Raw genomic sequence first — 25,940 nt, forward strand, 5'->3', positions numbered from 1 at the left:
AACGTGTTCCAGATGGAGACATTTTTCATCTGGTTTTCCTTTTTCTTTTTCAATCCCCTCCACTGCTATCTTTGCAAAGACTGAGACGCACAAAAGGCTTTTCAGCAACAACTGGTACCTGAGGGCTCTCTGTTATTTATCCCACACAGAGCTTGGTTGAATTCCCCTGGCATCTTCTGAAACAAGGAGACCCACTCATGTTCAGTTATGAGGTTAAACTAAATTAAGAAGCTGGCGTGCCTCCCGTCTAGGAGGCACAAAAAGTTTACAAAGCTGCCGGGTAAAAAAAGCCAGCGCAAAGAGGGCAGTAATGAACTAAATCTAAATAATTATATAGCCAGGAGGTAAATTACGCCCGCCAGCGAGTTCTCGACAAAAGCCTTTTGAGGGATATATGGGAAAAAACGGTGTTACACAACAGGGAGGAAAATGCAAGCAATAAGAAACACATGCTTGGTGGCGCACGTATCCGGTTTCCAGTAGAAAGAAGAAGCCACAAAGAACAAGGCAACAAGGTGGAAACATTCCTCCAGCTCATGAAGCCCGTCACCCAATATGCCGACTTTTGTTCAGGTTTTTAACCAGGAACTCGACACTTGGCCTTGGCGTCATTAAATAGTGCTGCAAACGTTTTCACATCTCTTTGTGTTCTTCACGTTGTCACATTACAACCAAGAAAATGGTGCGTAAATGTGAAAACAATATATCTGCATCAGTTGAAAGAGAATAGATCTTATCAAATTATGGTTTTTTTTATATCTTATTGCCATTTGTGTTTCTGGAGGGGGATTGCCGTGTGGTATTTGTTTGGCATTGTTACCGTGATTGTTGTTTCAGGGCGTTTTCACACCTGATGGTCCGGCAGATTCGGTTCGATTGTGGACCAAAATTGCAACATTTGTTAGAGAAACTAGATGGAGCTAAATTGGGCGAAGACTCACTTCCCAGCAGGACAATAACCAAAAACACACAGTCAGAGATTTAATAGATCTAAGGATGTCTATTTGTTAAAATGGCCTAGTCAAAGTACAGACTTACAACTGTACTTTTACAGATACAGATGCATGACAAAATGTGGAAAAAAGATGTGAGTGCTTTGTGAGACAATGTGAAGCTCCATCAGTCAGTAAATTTTCACTCAAAACATTTGACATGTCATTTTTGTAAACGAGGTTGATTAGAGGTTAAAGGTGAACACTCACATTTGATATTAAAGGAGGCCTTAGTGGAAAGCTGTGCCATTCCGGTGGCGTGGTTCAGCACCTGGCAGGAAAAGTTGCCGGCGTCCAGCTGCCGATCCACCGCCGTAAACTTCAGGTTCCCCCCTTCTTGAAAGCGCCGCTCTGTGTCCGTCAAGCGCTTGTTGCCCTGATACCAGCTGTATGTGATGTTGGTCGGATCGCTGACTTCACAGCGCATCATGGCGCTGCGGCCGTGCAAAGCATCCTGGGACATGGGCTGCTTGGTGAACTGGATTGAAGCGGCCTGAATGGACAGAACTGGAAAAAAATAAAGAGAGAGGGAGAGAAAGAGGGAAAGTAAATGACAAGAGGATTACGACTGGGCTGCTGTTAACATTTTATAGCTTTTTTCCATTCATTAAGAGTACGCCACAGCAACCACTTAGCCATGTGGAAGAATGTGATGTTGAGACAATAATGACTCAGGATAAATTATTATGCTGTAAAAAGATCAGACCCGACTTGGAGAATTTTTTTCCCCCATTAGTGACGCCTCGGTGCGAGTTTGTCGCACATCGCATCAAATCAGGTTACTTAAAAAGATAAAAAAAACACCCTGCATTTTCTTGGACTCATAAAGCTTTTATTTTTACATCACGTTGCTGTAAACAAGATCACTTTCAGCTTCATTTACTCCTGATGGCCACATCTAAATGGAGAAAATGATGATTTTTGTTCACTTTGTTGTAAACAGATGGACCAGGAAAATGTTTGATTTGTACAAAATAACAAAAAGTTAATCTTAGAGCAGCACGTTATGTAAAAAAAACTTTTTTTCAGCTTCATATGATGTCATGATGTTATTCCCTCATCAAAACAACCTGGAGTGTTGCTTTGATTCTTTCATGCGTGTTTCTGAATCCCTTAGTCTCATATGGCAGCCGTTTGAGGGTGCCCCACTGACTGCAAATGCGAAGCTCCGCCTATTTACCCAAAGCAACAATTTAAAAGTTTCAAACATCAGAACTGTGATAAGCTGTGAAAAATAAGTTTGTCTTGTTTCAATGAGGATGAAGGTAAGGGAGGTAAAAAAAAATAAATAAAAAATACCCTCCCCACCCCCACCAAAAACCCAACTTAGACACTGGCAGAACACAATCAGAATAGCTGATTTGGATAATCAGCAATTCTCCAAAACAACCATTAGACACCACAAAATCCATACCAACGGATTTGCTTAGTAAACATACCGGGAAAAATGCAACTGTTTTTTTTTGTTGCTACAATCACAAAGCTTGTCAGAAACTACTGGGACTTTAACTGGAACTGTGTGCTTTGATCAAACAAGACAGAGCTTTTTGGAAGTAGATTAATAAAATGAAGGGTGACTACATGGGAGAAACTTCAAAGAGTAGCTCTACCCTGAAACCCTTCAGAGCAGTGAAATGGTACAGATCCAGCTCACTCATGCAGCGACGTACCTGCAGAATTACTTCCTGCAGATCTTTTCACCTGGACACTGACTGAGGCCGCCATTTTGGCAAAAATACCACAAGGCAATTCCTTTTATCCACCTCAGATTAAAAGAACAAAAGTATCCCAGAAATACAGTTTTCATCAGAAAAATTACAGAAAAATTCCATTTAATCTGTAAAGTCGCTTCACGTTTGAGCGACTGCCACAGGGAACTGCTAACCATCTTCATGCAGGTCGTCTGCCTCTCACAACACAATGTTATCATACCAGCTTGTTATCAGAAGGAACGGTCCATCGCTAAAGTCGATTAAGCATACCTTCACCTGCCTGGCAAAGGGCGTGTGCTTGTGTGTGTGTGTGACGGGTGTTACGAGTCTCTTAAGGGAGTGAAGCAAATCTTTTAATAATGCTACATAAAGGAGGCTGTTGAAGATGAGTCGGTCTTTGACCCTTCACATCCCACCACTCCTACCCCACTGCACTTATTACTTCAAGTTCACCTTTGTCTCAGCTGCAGGTGGCTGGATCTGACAGGTGTGCAGAGCTGAAGAGAAATTCTGGTCAAACAAGGCATCTTTTATAGAGTGGACTATGGCTCAGGCTGCAGGGACAAGAGCGGAGCATCAACGCCTCTTCTGCAGAGCAGCACTGACACAACTGCACAGAAATAATGTCTTTGTTCACGAAACTACCACAGTAACAGCCTTACAGGGACTCATTTTCCAATAAAGGAAGGAAATTAAAAACAACTGAAAGCCACAAGGGGGAAAAAGAAACAGATTTTCTTTCCTTTGTTATAAGCATAAACTGCAAACGATATAACTGGGATTATGCACCTTCACCTTCTGGGATTATGCACCTTCTCCACATAAGATTATGCACCTTCTCCACATAAGATTATGCACCTTCTCCACATTTTTAACACTATAGTAAAGAAATGAGTGTATTTTATTGGGATTTCTTTATAAAAATGTGGAAAGATGATTTTGAAGTGGACATAAATACTGAAACCTTCACTTGTATTCAGTCAGTCTGTGCTCCTCGGTCTTCATGATGCCGTTTGTTCACTAATGTTCCCCGACAAACCTCTGAGGCCGTTACAGAACTGAGATTAAACTACAGGTGGGCTACTTACTGATTAGGTAAATTTTATTTAGTGGTTTCAGAGTGAAGGTTTTCGTCCGAGGGGTGTGAATACTTCTGGAAACCAGTGAACATGAGATTTAAGGCCTGTTGGGTTATTTTATCTGAAAATGTTTGGGATTTGTGGCAAAATATATTATATAAAGAATAATAAATCATCCTTACAACATCTGGATTGTGGTGTTAAACGGAGACGCCGCGTGATTTATTGCACCAAGGATTGTAACATATTCTTCACTCCTAAACAATTTCCCCATGAGGAAGCGGATCTGTCCCATCTGTGTACAAAAAACCGGGACGAAGAGCAGCATATGGGCCGGCGAAAACAGCCTAATGATCCGACATCAACCTAAACAAGTCATCGAGAAATGTGCAGAGATAGAGGAGCCGTGGCAACAGCTGCATCCTGGGAGAACATGGCTGCTTCCGACACAAACAGCAAGGCGTTTAGGTGGAGATGCAGCAGCTCACAGGCATCCAGTTGATGATTTTAGACAGAAAGGATGACTTCCCCGGAGACGTCTCAGCAGATAAGGTGTCACATGTTGCATGATGACAGACATGAAAGTGAGTCTTTGAGGAAGGAGGGGTGGTTTGGATCTCACATTTGAAGAAGTCTGCCAAGTTTACTCTCTGTTCAAACAGAGATGGCAGCGTGACCTATATTCCTGACTAACAGGCATGAACAAAGCATTAACAGTACGAACATCATCGTATAAACAAAGACCAAAACCACAGCGGCCATTCCGGTCCTCCTCCTCCTCTACAAAAAGCCACTCAGACATATAAACTTCACCGAAGCTCTATCTGTCGGACTGAATTAACAGCTAAATTAGGTCTCGCTCTTCTTTTATAGAGCCTTCAGAGAGCTGAAGGGAAGACAGAGAGCGGCGCTTCAGGGGAGATAAGCAGAAGAATCTGATCTCCTCTTCAAAGACGGACCAGTTGAAAGGGAGAGTTTAAGATAAAGAACAAACAAAAATGCCGATAGTGGGCAAACAGGATGGGGAGGCTCCAGGAACAGACAAGCTATGCAATGGCTGTGCTCTCAACTAATGAGGTGGGGATTTTTCAGAATGCAAAAAAAAAAACAACCTTTAAAAAAAATAAAGTTGAAATATTGTCCTGTTGCATTTTTTTGTCAATATTCTATCATAACATGTAGTTATAACCTAAAAGATAAAAGAAAGAGGGAGAAAAATTCTGCTTTGAATTTTAGAAAGAATATGTAAAATATATTTAGGAACATAATTTCTTGAAGATTATTGAAGAAAACACTAATTCTGTTGAGGAGAAAAAGGTCATGATGGTCTGGAGATATTCTGCAAAAGTGTAGAAATGAGTTTTTTTGTTAAAGCTGTTCTTGCTTGTCAAGATATATTATACTTCTCAAAAACTGAAGTGCAGAACTCCACAGAAGTCTTCAGAGTTTTCTCCCACTGCTGCACCACAACCTTCATATTTCTTGAACACGTTAGAAAAAAATTCTGCGCAAGATATACGTCAAGAACGAATTTCAACTCCCAAACCAAGGAGAGAGAACAAATGTATCCGTTCCTGCAGATTACACATTAATCTGGTAATCAAATCTTAGATGAAGAACTGTTTTGGGAAAAAAATTAAACCCAACCTGGAGAGGCGGTAACTAGTAATAATAATGAATCATTTGGTTTGACCAATATGTTCTGCTCAATGCACAAAGGCTAAAAAACAGACTGACAATGAAATTAAGTAGGAAAATTCAATTGTAAGTGACGGGTTTCAGGGATGAATCACAAATTAGCATTTATCTATGAACCAGTTTATTTTTTATGTTAGAAATAAAATAAATAGCTGGTAAATTATCAACCAACCTCCCATTTCAGGTGTAAAGTTAAATCATTACACTTGGGTTTGTTTTTTCTTTGTTACATTCCGTTTTAAACCATCTGAAAAGCGAAAACCCACAACACTGGAAAAGCTGGAAGCTGTAAATCAGCAACATCTTCATCGCATGTGATGATTAGACACAGGCTTTCTTTGCCACATCTATTGTTATACAAATAAAAGCAGAAACCCGAGTTTGCCCGTGGCTCTGACAATAATCACTGTGCAGGAAAAAACTCCAACTGGAAACAGTTTCTGCAGAGAGATGAGAAACAATGTTTGGATTTTGATCAGAGTTTCTGGGAAGACATTGGATGAGACAGAACCGGGGTTAAGGACGGAGACGGGAATATCTGCACACAGGGATATTCTTCTTCGGCTTGTTGCACTGTCGACCCCATTAGGCTCGGTGCGGCTGTCGGGCTGTCAGGTTGAAGATACGTCTAAGTCGCCCTGACAGCCAGAACTCATCGTAATGAGCTCATCAGCAACCTACGTCTCTTCTCTTCCTTTGTCAGCTCTGTCTGCTGTCACAAGAATGCAGAGATTATGGTGAATCTTGCTCTACCAACACTCAGAGAAGAGCAGAATGCTAGCATGCAATCACAATACTTCCTTTTGTCTAAATAAAAACAAACCCGTTATAGAAAGTGGTGTTTTAAGCACACAAGATGAAAGAAAGAGGAAACGGCTTTCTTTTTGTTCAGGTCAGCAGCATAAAAGGAGATGTTATCAGTGGAAATCCTGTTATCGCGATTGTGCGTTTCCAGCAGCCCATCACACACAGCATTGTTATCTCTGAAGCGCTCTCTAAACATGCCTTCGCCTGGTGACGATGAACAGCGGTGACACAGAGGCCCGGCTCTCCTGGAGGTCAATGGGGGAAGGCGCTCGTTCATGCACAGACACAAACGGCAACACCACAAACACTTGGCACCAGGAACAGCCACCGTGGGAGCTCAAATAACCCCAACTGTGTGGTTTAGGAGCTCCTCTGCAGGCCGTGTCAACATGGGACAGCTGCTTTAAAAATGTTTTAAAGTGACGAGCTGACAGAACGGGGAGCCTCGGAGTCGCTGAAAGTGAAAAGTGCCGGTGATGCATGAGACAGTGATTGGTGGCGTTCCACTTGGCTGTTATTTTTACCTTAATGCCTCAGTGATAAATATTCCAGGATCTCATGCAAAGATGTCAAAAAGAAAAACCCCAAAACCCAAAAGTCGATTTACTGACAAGTGTCATTTCTCTCTTGTGTGCCACTGTTAATGAAAACATGACAGTTTTTCCCTCAAGTTCTCCACTTCTATAAAAAGTGTACAGAACCATAACCCAGTAAAGCTGCAACATGCAGCATCAAACATCTCGACTTTCTGATGTGGATCTGGGAACAATTAATGAGCCTGATTAAAAGCTCTTTGTTTATTAAGATCTATAAGAGTGTGCATGACTTGGAAAGAAAATAAGGCATCATACTTGGCTCCTGTCAATCAAGAGGTCAAACAAGGGACAAGCACATGAAGCAACATGAAAAAGTGAGTTTTTTAAAGAGATAGAGGGAGAGCACAGATGGGGAAGAAAGCAGCCATCAGCAGAACTTCTAGCAGCTGCAGTTTTATGCTAAATATAAAGTTTCTTAAACCTGTAGAATGAAAAAATGGGATCTAAAATTTGAAAAGGAGTTAAAGACAAATTAGTATTTTCTTAAATAATTAAGAAAATATCTGATTAGTAGAAATGGACTAATCAGATTCTAACATTCTTGGACTGGATATTAGGCCGAGTTTTGTGATGTTTTAGCTGAATTTACAGTGGAAGTTTAGATTTAAAGCCAATAAATGTTCTGCAAACAGAAATTTGATCAATCGTTTCTAAACATGTCACATACATATCAGTATATGCCTTGTATTAGTTTTGATTTATCAGTTTAAGGAACAAAAAACTGCAACGGAGCAGCTGTGTGTGTGTGTGTGTGTGCGTGCGTGTGTGTATAGGTGTGTGTGTGTTATAAGCTTAATCAACATCATGAACAAAACCAAAGCTAAACGGTCAAGTAAAAACATTCAGAATCACAAAATATGAGTCTCTAGTAGATGCCTACTGCTTTGCTGCAACATGTCCAACTCAGACAGATGACAGACATATTGTTATTGCCTTTAACTTACTTCTTTTTCTTTTTTTTTAGCTGTGCTATGTTACATATCTACATTTTCTTTCCCAGTATTCTCAGTAGGCACATGACAAACTGTTAAAAAGCAAATAATTTCAAAATGATGAAAAGTGACGGCTTGAATCATTGGCGTATTAACATTTGCTGACAACCAGATGTCAAAGTGCAAGGCGGTGTGTTTTTTTTTAGAAGCTGAAGTAAAAGCTCAGCTGAGGCCGATAGCTTCAGCCTCAGCTGTGCAGACTGAGATGTCAGAGATAAATTGGAGAATGTAGGCGGAGGGCATAGTCACGGTAAGCTCCAAGGCCCTCTGACAGAGCTTTCATGGCCCGTCAGCAGCACATCAGTTTCCCTGTATGACTGAGCTGCCGTCTTTAAGACTAGATGGAGGATCTTTTCAGCAGCGTTTATGGTCTAATGAACGCACAGGAAAAACCAATCAGAGCATGAAACAGGTGAGGCAGAGTGATAAACTTGGATATTTGACAAATGTCTCAGAAAAACTACATTTCTGTGACATGATAGAGGAGAAGTTGCAAGACAAACTGTTGCGATTGTATAATCTTAAGTTTTTGTAAGTAGTATGTCTTTGGAGCTTGCTTGATCAGCCTTTCGAACGCGTCATTGAAAGGGCTGCATTTCTAATGAAAACACAACAGCAGAGCAGCAGTGCATGAAGCAGAAATGTGCCCCAATACAAAGAGGTCATGCTGTCCTTTTATTTAACTTGACATAAAAGACATTAAACAGGACAGCGGCACACAAGGGACAATGTTTCTGTCGAGCTATTTCACAAAGAGGGACAACTTAGTTTGCCTCAAACTCACCTCACTTTGGAATATTAACTCTAAATGTGTCCTGGATTTAGTTCAAATAAAAATTAAAAGAGGAAGAAGTAAAGTAAATTTAAAGCAGGAAAATTTTTGTTCAATTTCTGCTGGTTACCCATCGAGGTTTAGTCGTTTCAAACTTAAAATCTTGTTTTGTTTGACTAAAGGAATATTAAATTACAAGTTTCATCATTATTCTGGTCCATGAGATCTTATGGCACTGCCTGGGGGTGTTTAAAATCTAACTGAACATCTTGCAGGTTTACTTTTTTAAAATGTTCAGCCTCTGATAATCCCACAGCACAAAGTTTCTCTAGCCAAACAAGATCAAAGTTTTACACAATCAAATTTCATTATTTTCCAGACTCGGGTTACCCGATTTTCACAACATATTTTGATGGAATGGATGGAAGGATAGATAGATTAAACAATGGATAGATATTACAAAAAGATGAATGGATAGACAGAAAATGACAGAAAACAAGACAGAAAATGATGGATGGATAATTAAAATGGATTGATAGTAAAAAAAAGATGGATGGAAAGAGATAAAAAAGATCAAAAACAGCTAGATGAAGAAGAATAATAGATAAGAAAGATGAATGAGATAAAACAGACAGGTGGACAGAACAATGGAGTGATGGATTGAAAGATGGATAGATAGACAAAATAACAGACAGGAAGATGAACAGATGACTTTTCCACCTCTTTACCTTCTAAAATCTTTATGCTACATTAAACAACAAGTGTCACCAGAGGAATGGAGAGCCTGAATGTACGGCACTTAAATAATTAGCCAACACTGACAGCAATGCAGGCAGATCTTCACAGTGTGCAAATGGTTGGTTCCGGATAGATGCTACATTTAGAGTAAGGAACAGGAAATGGACTCTGGGAATCAATTATTTAGGCAGGAACCTAATGTGTTTTAGATAAAAAGAAAAAAGAATGACCTCAGGTAGGAATTGATTCTGTGTGAAGAACATCAGCAGAAAGCATCCGTGTTCCTTCCACTGTTTCTAATTGAAAACCAAGTTCAAAGCAGTGGAGCCTGTCTGGCTTTCTACTACAGACACCGGTATCCATACATGCTGCCTAAATCCAATCGCTGCTCTCATTGTAGCAGGTAATTGGTGTGTGGAGGGATCTCACTATGCAAAGAAAATGCTGGCCTCATTATAACAAACCCCACAGAGATTACCATCAGTTCTCGCATTTTTCACTCCATCTCAACTCTGACAGCCGCGCAGGCGAGACAAAGGCCTGCTCACCAGCTTATTACTAGGCAACACTGGGATGGCAACCGGCACGCAAACTCACCTGGCGAACCCAGACTCGGCAATCAAGACTCCCATAAAGCAGCAGCAGTCATTCAAAAACTGACTAACACCAGTCCAATCTTGACATCTCTTCAACACACATTTATCTCATGTATCCTTTCTCAATCATTTTTGTACGACAGACGTTAAATATCGTAAGAAAGCTGACAGGAGAATGTCATTTCTGCTTCGCCGTTATGAAAACGCCTCATTGATGAGCCGCTGCTTGCCAGCACACCTCCGTCTTTGAAACAATCTGCTCCATATGTTCCCATGACAGGGGAAATGATGCAAACAGTCAGGCAACACGACAAGTAGCAGTGTGTGTTGAATCAGTCATAAATCTCTGAGCACACCGGGATGTGGTCCACAACATCAAAGTGCTGGGTAAGTCCCACCTCAACCCATGTTCAAAGGACGCCCTAATGGGCTACACATCCTAAGTCGTTTCCACTTCATTATTTCTAGAGGCCTGCCAAAAACTGAGCGTTGGCTCTGTTAGACCAACAAGAACTTGTACCATGGGGTTTTCAGCAAAAAACGTTCATAGTTATTTACCTTAGTTCATTAAACTTGTATTTCCAACAGTTTTACATGCAATTAACATTCAGTCAGTTTGATGGAAGGTAACGGCACTAGAGACTCTCACCTGATAAAGATGATCGTGACCAAGATGCTAAAAGATGTAAAGAACGTTGGAGGCATTGTAATGGCAGATGAGAAAGTGAGAAGTAAAGAAAACACGGATTTATTCGCAAATGATAACATTGCTGTATTCATGATTTCCTAACATCAATTACCTGCACCACTCCAGAAAAACTTTTTGATTACAAAAATATATATGTGCATAGATATTTTAAAGTGCCTTTGCCAACACTAATCTAAAAGTTTTAAATTTCCTGTTTTCTCCATACACTAACAGGAATAAATGTCTAAGCTACTGATCAGCAAAAACCTTCATTTTTATTAAAAAGAACTTGTAGGATCTTGTTTTTCTAAAAGCAACTATGTTTTAGGTGAATACTATGAAACGGCAAAGTATGAGACTCAAATATATCTTAAATGGATAAATAAGGTGGGAACTCAGCCGTTTTAACGTCCGTCTTTTGCTACATAGATGCTTTATATCTAAAGAAAATGGCAAAATGTTGATCTTGGGTCAAAAAGATTTATTGACAGAAGTAAGACTGGACAATATGGTTGAAAAATATATAAAGGTTTCACAAATAGCTATAATTATTGATTAGTTTTTAAGTTTTAAATGTCTGAAATACTGCCAAACTGGTAAAGTGACCTTTTCTGTTTTATCCACAACTTCCTCTACAGGAATGTCTGTCCCTTCGCTCCATTTGTTTTTCATTTTTAAGCAGTCATGAGGCACTGCAGCAAAACCTGAAACTTCTGCTGCGCTCATTACGGAAGAGGTTGTTGCTAGGTAACCAAAGTGAGTTGCTAGGTAACTGAAGGGGGCTTGAGTTAGTTCATGCCACCAACCTTGCTAGCTGGCCTTGAGAAATTAAGCAGCGAAAGCCTTTCTGGATCAGAGTTATTATTGAAAATTCAATTGGATGCATTAGCTATTAATATTGATCGCAATACATACATTGTTATTGATTAATTGCCCAGGCCTAGACAGAAGGGTAAAAAGTAAAATAAAATGTAAACAATCATTTTTTGAAAATAGACTTATGTTGTCCAGAATATTGGGACTCTGGCGTTCAGGTTGAACAGCTTGCTTTAGATGGCTGGCGCTCCAATATGTGACGGAGCCTCTGAAGGGGAGACGTGAACCAAATCGCTCATCAAGCTCCCCGGTCCGTCCCTCTTCACCAGCCTTCATAACTGTCATGTTGTATCTAAAACAGAGACATCTGAGCACAGCCAGCTCGCTCACACTTTCAACACCCACTCATAAAGGGCGGACTGTTGAAACACAGGCAGCTTAATGCATCTCTGCGTGACCTGCCTGCTCCTCAGCAAAGAACATGAGCTGACAGGGAGGAGAGAAGAAAGGACAGATGAAAGCGCGAGAAGCGCCGATAAGAGGTTAAACAATTTGTCTGGAGCACCCAAACAATGACGAAGACTCTTTGTTTCGTAGCGTCTAGGTATCCGATTTTATCCACGAAAGGCACCAGAAGATTTTTTTCGCCCCCTCTAAATGATTCAGAGCAATCTGGAGCTGCAGCCGCCTTTCCGCAGCTGTGCTCCTTCAAGATGAGGGAAAATATGGGCGCAATTATCAGATTAACAGGGATCAGCCGTTACTCAGATAAGGCAGGTTGGGTTGTTCCCATCTCTTTGGAGTTGGAAAAAAAAAGGTGATTTAATCCAATAATGAGAGCACTTTTAAACGAACAAAAAAAAACAAAACAAAAAAAAAAAACAGCAGCAATGTGGAACAGGGGAAACTCTTTCTGCTACGCATGTTTGGATTTTTTACAACAAAGACTCCACACATGGAGACCTGATGCTAGCTGTTTACACAAGACAGCGCTTTAACTACCTTTCAGCCAGCTGAAGCATGCAAAGAAACAGAGACATCATACATGTGAAGGTCACTCTCGATATTTTTGAACAATTACAAATCAAAAACAGGAGGGCAACTCAAACAGAGGCCCGACTGTTGAAAACCAGACAAGATGCACAAGTCAGATGAAGCAGATTAAAGAGTCTGCTGTGAAAATGGGAGGCAGAAATCAGACCTGGCTGCAGAGTTACCACAGTCTCTACAGCAATATAAGAAAATAAGACAAAACAGAACGACGAGGCGAAATGTGACCCACAAAGATGGTAGATTATCTGAAATAAAACAAGAGAATGGAAAAATACTTCCACTGCAAATTTGCAGCCACAGCACACAGCGTCTCCACGGTGACAGGAACTGGTTTCACATCAGTTGTAATAATTTGTGTTTCCCTAGCCAGCTCCGGCAGTGGATGAACGCCGAATCCACGTCTGCCAATGCCATTCTCTTCTCCGCAGGCTGCTCTGGCTAATGCCTGCACGTCAGCCATTAGTGCCAGCCTGGAATGTGATGACACTCACTTCTCTGGCAAACACCCTGACAACAAGGAAAGTGAGCTGAGGAGACTTTCAGACTAAAAGAAAAAAAAAACATGAATGCATGCTTCCATCATTAAGGTTTTAGGCTTGTGTCGTCTGCAGCAGATGGCCTGTAAATTCATAAAAATCTGAGAAAAACTTTCAAAGAAAGTATCTCTGGCCCACATGGTCATTGACTTAACCATCAATGGCATTAACTTTGTGTGCTCTCTGTGTTTTTCCTTTGTACTGCAAGTTCTTTCAGGCTCAGTGCTTCTGTTTTTATTTCCTGAACAAAGCCAGGAAGCTATTAATGGCATTAACTTGGTTTTCCCTTTTTTCCACCCCACACAGAAAGTATTTCCTACACAGTGTGTAGCTGTGTTTCTGTCCAGGCCAGAGTCAGTAAACTGTGTAAACTACTTATTTTAGGTTACATCTGACCTCATAGAACATAGACAAACTACCAACAGTGACTTAGGGCATATTCACACCAGTCCTGTTCAGTCCGCTTTAATTGAACTCCAGTTCGTTTGTCTCGAATGTCTGGTTCGTTTGGTGAGGTATGAATACTCAATCTGACTGTCCAAAACAAGCAAACTCTGGTTGACCTTAAAACCTACGTCTCAGTTTGGTTCAAGTGAACTCTGGTGAGGTTCAATTGCATAATGTGGATGCCAAGTAGCCTGGAGACCTCTCCAAAAGCAAGAAGCAGATTATAGCGCAGAGCATTCTGGGTAAATAAAACCAAAATCAACGTGCGAGTCTAGCACAAACAGGAGAAACGGCTTGTGGTCTTTTACCAAAAACAAAAGAGAAATCCTAAAAACTGCTAAAAGTTGTACCAAAATGGACTTAATCTTGATCCAAAGGTGACTACATTATCTGATTGGATTTTACTAATCCAGATTTGAAATGATTTTGGATTTTTTGCATTTAGTTAAAAATACGCTGGTTTTTCTTGCGTACGGTCTTGAGATAATATCTGATGTAATTAGCGATGTACAAATAAACCAAATTGAATTAAACATGAATTACTAGTTTCAGAGGAGATCTCTGAAACTAGTGCTGCTAAAAGGGTACATCATAATATGCTAATCATCACAACAGGAGATAATAAATCAAATTCAATGAGAAAAACAAAGAGTGATTACAAAAAAGGTTGATGGAACAATGAGAAATCCTATTCTTAAAATGGAGATTCCTCCAGTCAATCCCTGGGACTCTTGGGGTCAATTACGACTCCATTAAACCTCATTCTGTCTCGCTTGTCTCCGTCCATCACATTAAATCCGTGCATCTGCAAATGGGCGTTTATAAATGGATCCCTCCGGTAAAAGCCGTTTTTACTGTCCTCATCAAGGCAGCAGTGAAAGTGCTGCTTGTTCTGGTAAATGTACCCGGAGGTTCCATCCATAAGTTAGGAGATTAAAAAAATAAATAAATAAAAACATCATCATCAAAGTTAGAGAAAGTTAAGCAAGTGACCCATATTTGGAACACAGAGTGTTCTGGACCTGCCTCTGTCCTCCTTCCCTCTCACCCACACGAACACATGCAGATGTTTATGCTGGCAGGAGGGAATCAAACAAACCTTTTTTTTTTTTTCCAGGATATGTCAGCTCTGTGGGGTGGGTTTCCCAGCAGAGCTTGGCTGCCTCTGGAGGGCCAGCTCAGCGTAGGCTTTGCAGTTTAATTGGCCCACAAACTTTCAAGAAAAAAAAAACATTTTCTGTAACTGATGTCACTGGAGGTCCTCTGGCCTAAATGGTTCAGAGACTGAGAAGCATAAGGGGGGGAGGAAATACATCTATTTTGTGAATATTTTGCAGCAAAAAAACCAAAGACATTCAACAAGATATCTTAAAAATAAATAGTAAATGCATTTGAATGTAAACAGACATTCAAAACATCACATTTTTACACTGAAAGCCCTAATATATGCCTAGAATCAACTTAGTGCTTTAATGGCAGCTGAACCCCAAATTACTATAATTAGGTCAAGTTATCTTTTAATTAAGAAAGCTTGCTGTGTCATCGTGTTTGCAAGCCGGCAGGTGGTCCGTTTGCATCACCCAGAGAGGAACAAAGGAAGGGGGAGGAAGGAAGGATAATAACGGCTTCACTGCATTTCAGTCTCCTGACAGAACTATTGTCTTCAATCAAGGCCAGTATGAATCAGCACCGACTGTACTGCCGCGCTCATTTGTGCGCAGCCATAAACGAAGACCTCCCCCTCCCGCCAGCTTTTTATTTGTTATTAAAACAAACCTTGTGGTCGAATTTCTAAAGCCTACGGTGTATTTTGAAATCATTCAGACGTTAACATTTCCCAGATTTACATGTTTTTTTTTGTTTTTTTTTTTAAACTAATAAGAATCTGAAAAGTGTGGCGTACATATGCAACATGTCCCCACCTCTTCACTCTGATACCTTTGGATAAAATTCATTGCAGAAACTTCCTTCATTTAAAATCAATTAATTAGTAAAGATATGTAAACTTGCATGTAATAGCAGCATAAACTATGTACAGCTGTTCTTTGAAGGACTTTAAGGTTTGTTAGGGAACATTAATGATCAAACAGTGTCATAAAAATGAGGGAACACTGTGAACTAACAATCCAGACAAGCAGAGCACTAACCAGAGATGACTAGGGTAACTGTTGAGGAGCCGCAGAAATTCACAGCTCAGGGAAGAAAACATGTTGACATGACAACTATTATTTGGGTACTTCACCAATATTGCCTTAGTGGACAGAATGGGGAAAAGAAGATATCTACAAGAGGCCGAATTGCAGTGTGCTTCAAAACTCATGTATGATGGAGCATATATGTGGACAACAAAAACTTTTTTAGGTTTTACTTTGGATATTAAAAATGTCTTCCAGTTCCACTCTGGGAGTTTCTGTACAAAATTAGAGTTTATTAGTCTTTGAAAGGACAAACTTGAACTATTATGCGATTATCAAAGTATTCTTTGAAAATGGTCTCAAAACAACAACATTATCATTTATCATAATAATTACTGGGATGATTTACCATCCAGAGAAATGTGTTATTCTGACAGGCCTAACAGTGAGGATAGGTAATGGCAGCATCATACTGTGGGGATACTTTTCTTCAACATTAATAGGAAGATTTGACTGGAAGAGGTGAAGTTAAATACACATCTTACTCTGGAAGAAAACCTGTTTGAAACTGCAAAAACACTACTTCCAAATTATGCAAACAAAACCGCAATAAAATGTATTTGAGTTTGTGGTTTTAGAAAAAGTATTGTACTTCTGGACATCAATGGCATTGAAAACCTAAATAGCTTCAAGTAAATCAAACACGCTATTTTACACACTGATTAGATATTTGAAGTCGATTCTAAAGTGGCATAAGAAAGAAAAAAAAGAGCAAGAAGGTAAAAGGGAGTTTATCATACAGTAAAATATATCCAAAGAGCAGTGAAGGAAAAGTGCCACCTTTTTCAAAGCGCTCAGGGGAGCCGATGACATTTGCACTCCCTACGATTATTTGAACAACAGAGAGAAGGGGGAGGGTGTGGCGAACCCCCTGGTGAGGCTCGCGTTTTGCTTTGAAAGCCATGTGAGAGTTTTTATTAACATAAAAACGGTTTAAGTCAAGAGAATAAATCAGACGATATTAAACTATTCGGCTGACAATTTCAGGAAAAAAAAAACAACAAAAAAAAGTCTTTATTGTGCATTTAAAATGCAACACTAAATGGTAAATTAATTCAGATTATCCAAGCGAGTATTATTATGGACAAAAACAGATACTTACAAGCTGTGTTACTTGGCAACAAGCCACTCGACACATTTTCTCCCACTCAGGTTGATCTGAGCGCAATTCAGATAATTATGCTTTTTTTCAAGAACAATCCAGCAGCACCAGTTCAACTTTCACACCTCTGCACTCAGAAAATGTGTTCACACAGCAGGCACGCAAACAGCCCAGTGCTAAATCCACCCAAATCCAATTACACATTGTTTGCATATGTTGTTCAAAGGCTGGGCGACAAGAAATGAAACATGTTCAGGTGCTGTAACGGTTGACTGAAGAATGGAGAGGCAAGATCTGGAAGGCTCCTTAGAGATAAGTGTGACTATCCAGCTGAAATGCAATAGGGGTCTCAAAAGGTTCAATATGACTGATGAAATGTTCACTTCTGCTTAAAAGATTCATTTTATCCAGATGATTTTAGCTTTGGAAAGATTTTTTGAAACGAAAAGGACAAAAACGGAGGGAGCGAGAAAAGTAAGTAGAGGGGGAAAAGCAAAACGCAGAAAGGGAAAAAACAGATCAGGCTAGATATACGCCAATATTCCACTATATTTGCATTTCAGCTTTCTATTCTGAGAGTCAAGTGGGACTGTAATGCTGGCTCTGTTTAGGAATGATGTGGAGTATATCCAGGAGATCAAATAAGCAACATTTCTCTGCTAGAAGGGTTCAATTTTCTGCTCATGGTTCTGTTCTGATCTGGTTTATGGAGTAATACACGACGGCCGGCCCAGCAATGATGCTGACCAATCAACCGAAACCTCCCACCTGCTCCAATCTCCAGGGTTTAGGTAAGTTATTCTAAAAAGCAAGTGTTAACCCCATTTCCATGTGTATGGTTTTTACACCGAAATCTGAAGTTGCAAAGACTTTTACTGCAAAATGCAAAAACCTGGCAGCTTATCAGTGGTTTGAGTAGAATAGTCCTTTATTGGTAGGTGAAAAGGGAAATTTAAATGTAATTTACATCATTATATGTTGCATACATAAAGGTCAACTTAACAATGGGAACATCAACAGTGTTAAACATGATACACCTGAATACATCCAACTAGATCATACAGTGACTTTCATTCATTTTCAAAAAAACACAGCAATATTATCATTATTTGGTTTAATTGTGAAGAAATTTTAACAACACAATAGCTGTCGTAAAGTTATAAGAAAAGTTAAAAGAAAAAGAAAATGCAATTTTTATACTTGCCCCAGGCAAGTATGTGGGAGACATTGTTTAAAAATTATGTAATTTTAGCCAGAATCATCCTGTCTCTCATCTTCAACAAGTCATATCAAAACAGAGCTAACATGCTAGCATTAGCATGCACATATGCAAACTTCTCTGCATAAAAATATCAGTAATCTGTGAGCTTACTGAAGATTATAGCTGCTTGTGTTGAGTAGGATACACATTTAGAAAAAGAAATAAAAAATAAAGGTACGCATGTTTTAGAAGTCATGTTCTTGATGCGTTATAGTAGTGACTGTTCCGGTGAACTGCTAGGTAACCACTCCCTTCTGTCACTCCCCTGCACCTTTCTGCAGCTCCCCTCTGCCTGTTAGTGAGGAGAACCAGGTGGACTCAATCTTCAATCTCCTAGCAATCAGAGTGCAGCTACTTTAGTGTGACTGACCTGTCAGTCCTGGTTTGAGAGCATGAGATGCAAACAGCGCTGGAGCATTTGACTCAGAACTGCGTAAAAGTTTCAACAAGCTGTGAAAGACAGCCGGTAAGGCTCAATGCTGCTGCTCACTGCTGAATTGTTTGTTGTATTATTGGTGTTATACTGTTTAGTCTTATTGAGGTCAAGTTAGTGGATTGAAAAGAAAAAAGGAAATACACTTGGTGTTTATTGGTTAAAGTAGAAAGAAAAGGAAATGTCAGTTGGAATGTCTGTGAGGGTATTTAACAAATTTTGATAAAAATGAAATGCCAATTTATGTATTGCTGTCGAATCAACAAAAAAAAAATATATTTATTATTCTTTAAAAAAAAAAAAAAAGTTATTTACTTTATTAATGTCAGAATGTAATAGATGTCTTTCTGTTTCTTTTTGAGGTTTTTCACCTATTGAGATGAGCTATGTGGGCCATCATGTAAAAAATAAAGATGAGTCAACGAAATTAAAGTCTCTCTGAGTGGGATCAAGTTGAAAGTTCACAGTGGAAACGATCCTTTTCAAGTGGGGATCACACAGTTAATCAAACCAGAAAGAACTTGACAGTGACCTTGCTAAATGCTTGTTTTGAGGCTGTTGTACATTAACTATGGTTTGGACAAAATATCAGTACCTGCCAAGGAAAACAGACTGTGGGAGACAATGATCCCAGTGAAAATCATCCAAAGCTGATGAAATGTTTCCACTAAGTTGTTTAGATAACTGATCTGGTTTTTACCCAGAAATAGGAGGTAAGGTGTGCAAACATCTCTAACCCAAGGTCACTTGTTCGTATCTGTCTTTGTGATCTTATCTCTACATCTTGTGCATTCATCCACCAGGAATTGGGTTTTCCCAATGCAGAGGGAGTGGAAAGAGGAGGAGCTATCAAATCCTGCAAAATAGAGGCTTCTTTTTAAACCCACTTGAAAAAATCGGGGTATGATCTGTGCAAGCAAATATACTCACAGAGTGAAGTACTTTCTCTACGAAGTCTAAATTGAAGGTTTTAAGAATAACATCAAAGAGTCAGGGTTTAAACAGAGAGCCGATACACTTTATTCAAGACTAAATTCCCTTTTACGGTTAACATTTGCAAATATTTTTCCCATCCTTCACACAATGACGTTGTGATGAGTTGTTCAGTCTTCAGTACACACAAAGATAACAGACGTGTCTCCTCTCGTCTTCAGTGTAAACAGCATTGAAAAGCAGTGAGGCCTGACCGGCACAATGACCTCCCCCCGAGCGCCCTGCCACTCACACTCTGAGCAGAGACACCTCACTGCGGGAGGTGGCGCAACCCCCTGAGACTTAACGAAATGACACCTTCACACACACCCACACAATCCCAGTCATGCAATTATACACTTTAAGGCCCCTAATTGGCCTGCCTGGCCGTTCGTGAATGCTAACTGGGTGCGGAGCCGCAGCTGTTGTTATAGGAACTTCCCTCAAAAGGTGAGGAGGGGAGGAAAAGAAGAAGAGGAAGGGAAGGAGAGTTTGTGTGTCTGGGATAAAGAATCTGGTTTCATGCTGTGGTGTCTCCCATGCCAACAGCCAATTACCTGCGTGTGAAGCCGGAGCCCTGCCCGTCTCTCTGTCAGAGCCCGTCTCGTCTTTAAGCACGATTGGACAATGCCGCTTCCTGTCTGCAATCCCCTGTCAGTCTGGAAGACCACGGGTAAGCTGCTATCCTACCATCATTTCCACATCAGTGCCCTGGTGATATTTTTGTTTTTCTTAGCCCTTTAGCCACTTTTGAGTTCTTTTTGAAGAAAAACATTGTGGGCTTTTGTCAGTTCTAGGCTGCACTGGGAAAACCGCCCAGACAAGTTAATGGCCATTTAAGTATTTTCGTAACCTAAACACCTGTAGAGGTCATGGTCCTTGCACGTTTTTCCAGTTCAACATTTCATACTTTTAAAGGCTCAAACTAGCAGTTAAAAAACTAATCTCTGGCCCATTTTGGAAAATGAAAACATACGCGTTCAATGTTTCTGAAGTGGTGAGGCTGACAGAAGGACAGGACAGATGGATGCAAGCATCCCGAAGAAAGTTATCAATGAGCCGGCCATCCCTTTGTGCTTCAGTCCTTTCATTAGTTACAAACGTACTGACTGACTGATAGAGTGACTGTTTGATGGATGAAGTGATGCACCGATAGGTGGATGGACAATCCTTGGACCAATTGATTGATTTATGAACGGACAGACAAATAATTGGGTAGAATGACAAGGACAGACAGACTGACTAATGAATCAATGGATCGACTGGCTGAAGGATTGATGGATCTATAGATGACAAACTCTATCAACGAGCAAAAAACAGAGGAATCTCTAGATGCAAGGACTGTGGATGGACCAAACCATTAACTGATGGGACAAATTGCTTGATGAGACAGATATAAAAATGGACAGACTGATGGATTTGTGGATGAACAAAATGATCAATTTGTATCTTTTTTCTACATCAGAAGTCTTTAACTCCAATCCTTGAGTGCCGTTCTGCAAATTTTGGATGGATCCCTGCTCCAACACACCTGAATCAAAAGCCTGAATTACTTCCCTGGAAATTTCTTCCCAGGAAGTTTTATAAAGACCTGGTCCTTTACCGTTCATTTGATTCAGGTGTTTTGGGGGCGGGGATGTATCCAAAAGTTGGAGAACAGTGGAAGTGCAGGCCCCGGGTCTGAAATATGCAACCCAGTTTGAGAAATTCTTATATTTATTGAGAAGACAACAGGATATAAACAAAGTCTTGAATAAAAAAAGTCGTTCAATTTCCATATGTGAATTATAAGCCTGGCGGGCCATCAGGCTTTATTTGTGCCCCTGCCAGGCACCTTGTTTATTTTTTTTAGGATGTTTTAATGTTTGCCCCTTTTTAAGACTCTATAGTTGGTGTTCAGGTATTAATCTTCGAAGAACACAATTATCAAGTGATATTTTCAAATTTCTTGCCAACTTTAAACATTTTAACCTAAAAAAATGGCAATCATCCAGCAGCCTACCATCAGGTTTAGAAAGTTTTCTGGGAGAAACCCTGGACAGAAACTATTGTTTTTCCTTTAAATTGTCATTTTTGTACATTGGTATACATTTTCTAAATAAAATAAAAAAATTAAGTTTAGACGTTTTCAAAAAGATTGCACTTCAGTTAAATTAGTCTAAGATTGTTCCATGCTACTCTGTCAACAAGCTCAGTGACTGATCACCAAAAAAAAATTAAAAGCTGAGCCAAGAAGTTTTTTTAATCTTCTCATAAAAGTAACAAATACTAAGCAAGTAAAAACAAGAATCACGGTAGCATTTCTATTCACGTCCATTCAGGCAAAACCAACTCTGAAGGATTTAGTTGACATTTAGAGTTGGAGGGGAAAACAAGTCATGGAGACATTTTTAGGCTTACCTTTGATGGAAATCAATGCATCAACCACATCGAAGCAAACATGCGGAGAGAAGGAAAGAAAACAGAAATGTTAGCCACAGGGTCAACACTGACTCCATGAGACAAACAGCAGAGGTTTTCTGTCTGCAGCATCTTCTGTTTTTTTAATGTTTCACAGAGTTTAGCCTCAGGATAGCATAGCCCTGTCCATTGTTGTGAGGCATTTTCTTAAATGCACTTTTTGTTTAATGTATTGCTTCTATAACCGCGCGATGCCTCCTGGCAAGTGATCCCCTATGAAGCTGAAGTGAAAGCTGGGATAGATAAATCAATCCAGGAGTAAACATGACTCCACCTATTCATCCTTCATATTTCGCCCCCTTCACCTCCCAAACTGTATGGCTTTAATGGATTTGGTTCATGAGCGCTGGCAGTGAAAACCTCCCAGCAGCCCTGGTGGTCTCGTGGGCCAAGCCAGAGGGCTTCTGGGTAATGCTTTCATCTGGGAAAGAGTAGTTAAGGTCAACAAATCTTCCTCTGCTGCGTTCTCACTGCCTCAAAGGAACAATCTTTGAAAAGGTTTCTGAAAGCCTCTGTAAGCAGAGAAAGAGAAATCTATTTTCCTTTTGTGTTCACGGTCTGACTCCACTTTTTTTGTCTTTTTTAAAAAAAATAATATTCTGACCATTTTGCGCCAAACAGAGGGAACATCCAAGTATACTCAAATCTGGAAAACAAAGATTTTCATTTTCCAAGAATCTTAAGGAGCAAGATCTCTGCCACCAGGCGAGACCCTTTGCCCCGCTATTTATCCCCTAAGCCTTACTGACACGCCAAGCACACATTGCTTTATTGCCTGTAAAATACACACAGTGGCCTATTTATAAGAGGATTAGGTAAAGAAAGGCCAACAGCAGGAGGGGTTTTGGGGTCTGCCAGCATTCCCTGCTCAAGGAGGAGGGTCTATACAACGCGAAGCTAAACAAAACTTTACGTGACCTGTCGATTTAAGCAAGATGAAGTTTTCTAGGCTGAATATTTTTTTGTTTGCTATATAAACGACTTGTTATTGTGGTTTCTAAGCAATATGAGACAGAAATCAGCCTGGGATCACCATATGAATTTCTCTCTGGTGCAGATAATGTAAGGATCTATATTAATTGCAAAACATATTTACAGCTAACTGTGCTAATCTCTAATTTGCATGTGTAAAACATTAAAGAAAAAAACAGATGCATTGTTCCTGGTCTTATATTTCAAACAAGATGTCAATGAACTTCTCATCTGGCTTCATGTTTAAAAACAAAAATGTCTGACGCACATTTAAGCACAATACTATTTCATTAAAGCCAAATTGAATGTTGTTACTCTTTCCAATTCTAGGTTCAATAATGAGATGCACTGAGAAAGCTCGCAACTATAAAGACTTCTCTGATTTTGTTCATTCATGTCTTTGTGAGGCAGCCAATGTTGTGATTTTTATCTTGAAAAGTGCTGTATAAATAAAGTTTTACTTACTTAATCAAATAAGGAATAAATAAGATTGGTTCCTTAGTGGCTATACCAATAAAAAGGCAGAAAAGCACTAAAATGTTGGAAAAGTTGTAACAAAAAAGTGGCATCCATGACAAAAATAACTGCATATATTAAATATAACACAACATAATTTATTAGCTATAAATTCTACTTTTGAGACCTCATTGATATCTGGTTTGATATCCTTTTTTTTACCATCCATCAAAACCAAAACATTTCCCGCTGCCTGAAATTCATCTTTAGCCAGCTTCAAAGAAAACGCGTCCAATAAATCAGCCTCTACGAGGTCTGTAAGGTAACCCTGACCGTTAGGCGTCATCAGTAACTGCCTCCCCCCGCCCATGTATCAGTAACACAAAGAGGCGCTCTGCTTCCCCTCACATCAGTGATGACCGCTCCCTCCAGACATGGTGATTTAATGATTTTTCACTGGCTTCAGAGGCTTTAGGAAGCAGCAGTAAGTCATCCTTTTCCTGTTATTTTACACCACCATCTGCAACCCCAAAGAAGGTATTTTCCAGCAGAAAATTATGTGATGAATTATGCACAAATGGCAAACAACAATGTATTGAGTTACGCTTTTAAAATGGTTATATCCATGCACAATTCCTGCCCTCCCAGCCTCCCATCCCAGGCGTCCGTTAACGGCCTGATCAACCTTTCCATCTGGCCTTGACCCAGAAGCCAGGCTTTAGGGCTAACAACACAGACCTGGTCCAGTTCTCAGGTATCAGACCTATTGAATTAAAGCCAGGAGGGATGGAGTAGAATAGCATGCAACCTCCTCCCAACCCACCAAGGCCCAGAAGGACAAGATGAAGGAAAGCAGAAAACACCAGGCTGGAGATTATTCATTCATTCCCAGACCTGTACTCTCAACCCGTTTGTTTCCATTCTTCATTTCAGTGAGAAATATTGATCTGTAGCCCTGTGAAGCTCAAACTCCAGTCTAAAGGAGGCCCAGATATTCCCCAGTGATGGCGTGATAGTCTCACACAAAAAGGATATGAGCTAATTTATACATAGATGGGACAAATTCTCTGGTTATTGGAAATCTCTGCACTTTACATCCAGATAAATGTATGGTATTAGATTCCCACATGATGGTGGTGCACATCATAACTTGATTAACTCAGCTCATCCTTCATACATGGCTGTCTCACTGTATTTTTCTATGGGCGTTTCCACAGCAACCAGTGGCCAGTGATCCTCGTGGGACGTAGAGCCTCTAAAGTCAAAGATCAACTCAGGGTAATTTGTTTTCAGTGAAAGGCAGTGGCACAATCCTCCAAGGATGCCTGTAAAGTAAAATACTAACCAGTGATTAATAACAGTAAGTAATGTCTCTTTATGCAGGGGGAACTCTATTAAAAGAAGTAGAATAAAACAGTGAACTATAACCACCAAAGCATACAATGACAAAATTAAGGTTCACCTACACTTCCTGAAGATTCTTGTTCTGTTTCAGTTCAATATGAACATAATTTCCACACACCAGCGTCTTCATGGCGGTTATGGGATTCTTTTTTTTTCTTGTTTTGACAGAAAGAATTCATAATTTTAATGAAACATCTTACAACAAGAAGTTATCCAATAACTATGTCTCATAACATTAACAAGTAATTTAATGCATTGTTTCATCCAGGTTTCCTTTAGACATGTGTAAAAACTACTTGTGTCAGTCCATGACTGAAAGGGAAAAATCGACATTTATATTCTGGAACATTATTGCTTTGATACCCTTTTTCACCATTAAATCTGGCAACATTAGATGGCCAGATCAAATAAGTTATCCAAACCCAAGAACTTCCCCAGGAATATCTGCAACCATGCAGATATTCCTGAGATCATTTAAAAAGCTGATATCAGTGAAGGCTTGGGGTATTTCTGAATCGTCAGAATGCTTCTGACAAAGATGAAAGAAACCAGTCCAAACCCCGCAGTGAAGCCATCTCAGTGGGCGATCTGACTTTGTGTCCCATCGAGCGCCAACACTCAAAAATCGCACCAACGGAAATCACAACAACCACAAATATTTCTGTTCGCCCCTACACCACAATCCACCGACAACATGAGATGCAGCTAATTCAGCCAAATGACATTTACTTTAGAGTTATTTAGATGCTATCGGTGGCTAGGGTCTTTGTGTTTTGGGGATTAGCGCCACCGTGGCCGGCGGTGAAAGGCGTCTTTGTGGCTGTAGTCTTTAGCAGGATGGGAGAGAGGCTCAGATGCCTGCGTGGAGGGTGTCAGTTATCAGGGATCCTGCCATGCCTTGCTAATCTCTGGCCCGGCAGAGTTCCTGAACCCCAGCCAGCAAGTCCAACGCCAGGCTCTAGAGTTCCCTAAAACCAGGGAAGACAATGATAGGTATTCAGCGAGCAAGCCACTGGACCGTCAAGCACCTCTCCATGAGTGAGCAGTATAACAGCGGGAGGAGCGCTCTGGCTGCACTATGAGGGGGTCTAAAGAAACATCACTGCTTTTAGCGCCATGAGCATTCAATGGACACATGCTTCATAGGCACTGTGCACCACCCA

The 25,940-nt window shown here is 40.2% G+C and overlaps 1 protein-coding gene across 1 annotated transcript in view; it reads right to left on the reverse strand.

Moving 5' to 3' along the window:
- ptk7b (protein tyrosine kinase 7b) overlaps window positions 1-25,940 on the reverse strand; it is a 77,554-nt gene that overhangs the window by 28,041 nt on the left and 23,573 nt on the right. The window contains exon 2 of the mRNA XM_007551464.2: window positions 1,203-1,499. Within this exon, the coding sequence (XP_007551526.1) occupies window positions 1,203-1,499 (297 nt within the window). The remainder of the gene's footprint in view (window positions 1-1,202; window positions 1,500-25,940) is intronic.

This window comes from Poecilia formosa, unplaced genomic scaffold (genome assembly GCF_000485575.1).
Source record: "Poecilia formosa unplaced genomic scaffold, Poecilia_formosa-5.1.2 Scaffold42, whole genome shotgun sequence".
Lineage (NCBI taxonomy): Eukaryota > Metazoa > Chordata > Actinopteri > Cyprinodontiformes > Poeciliidae > Poecilia > Poecilia formosa.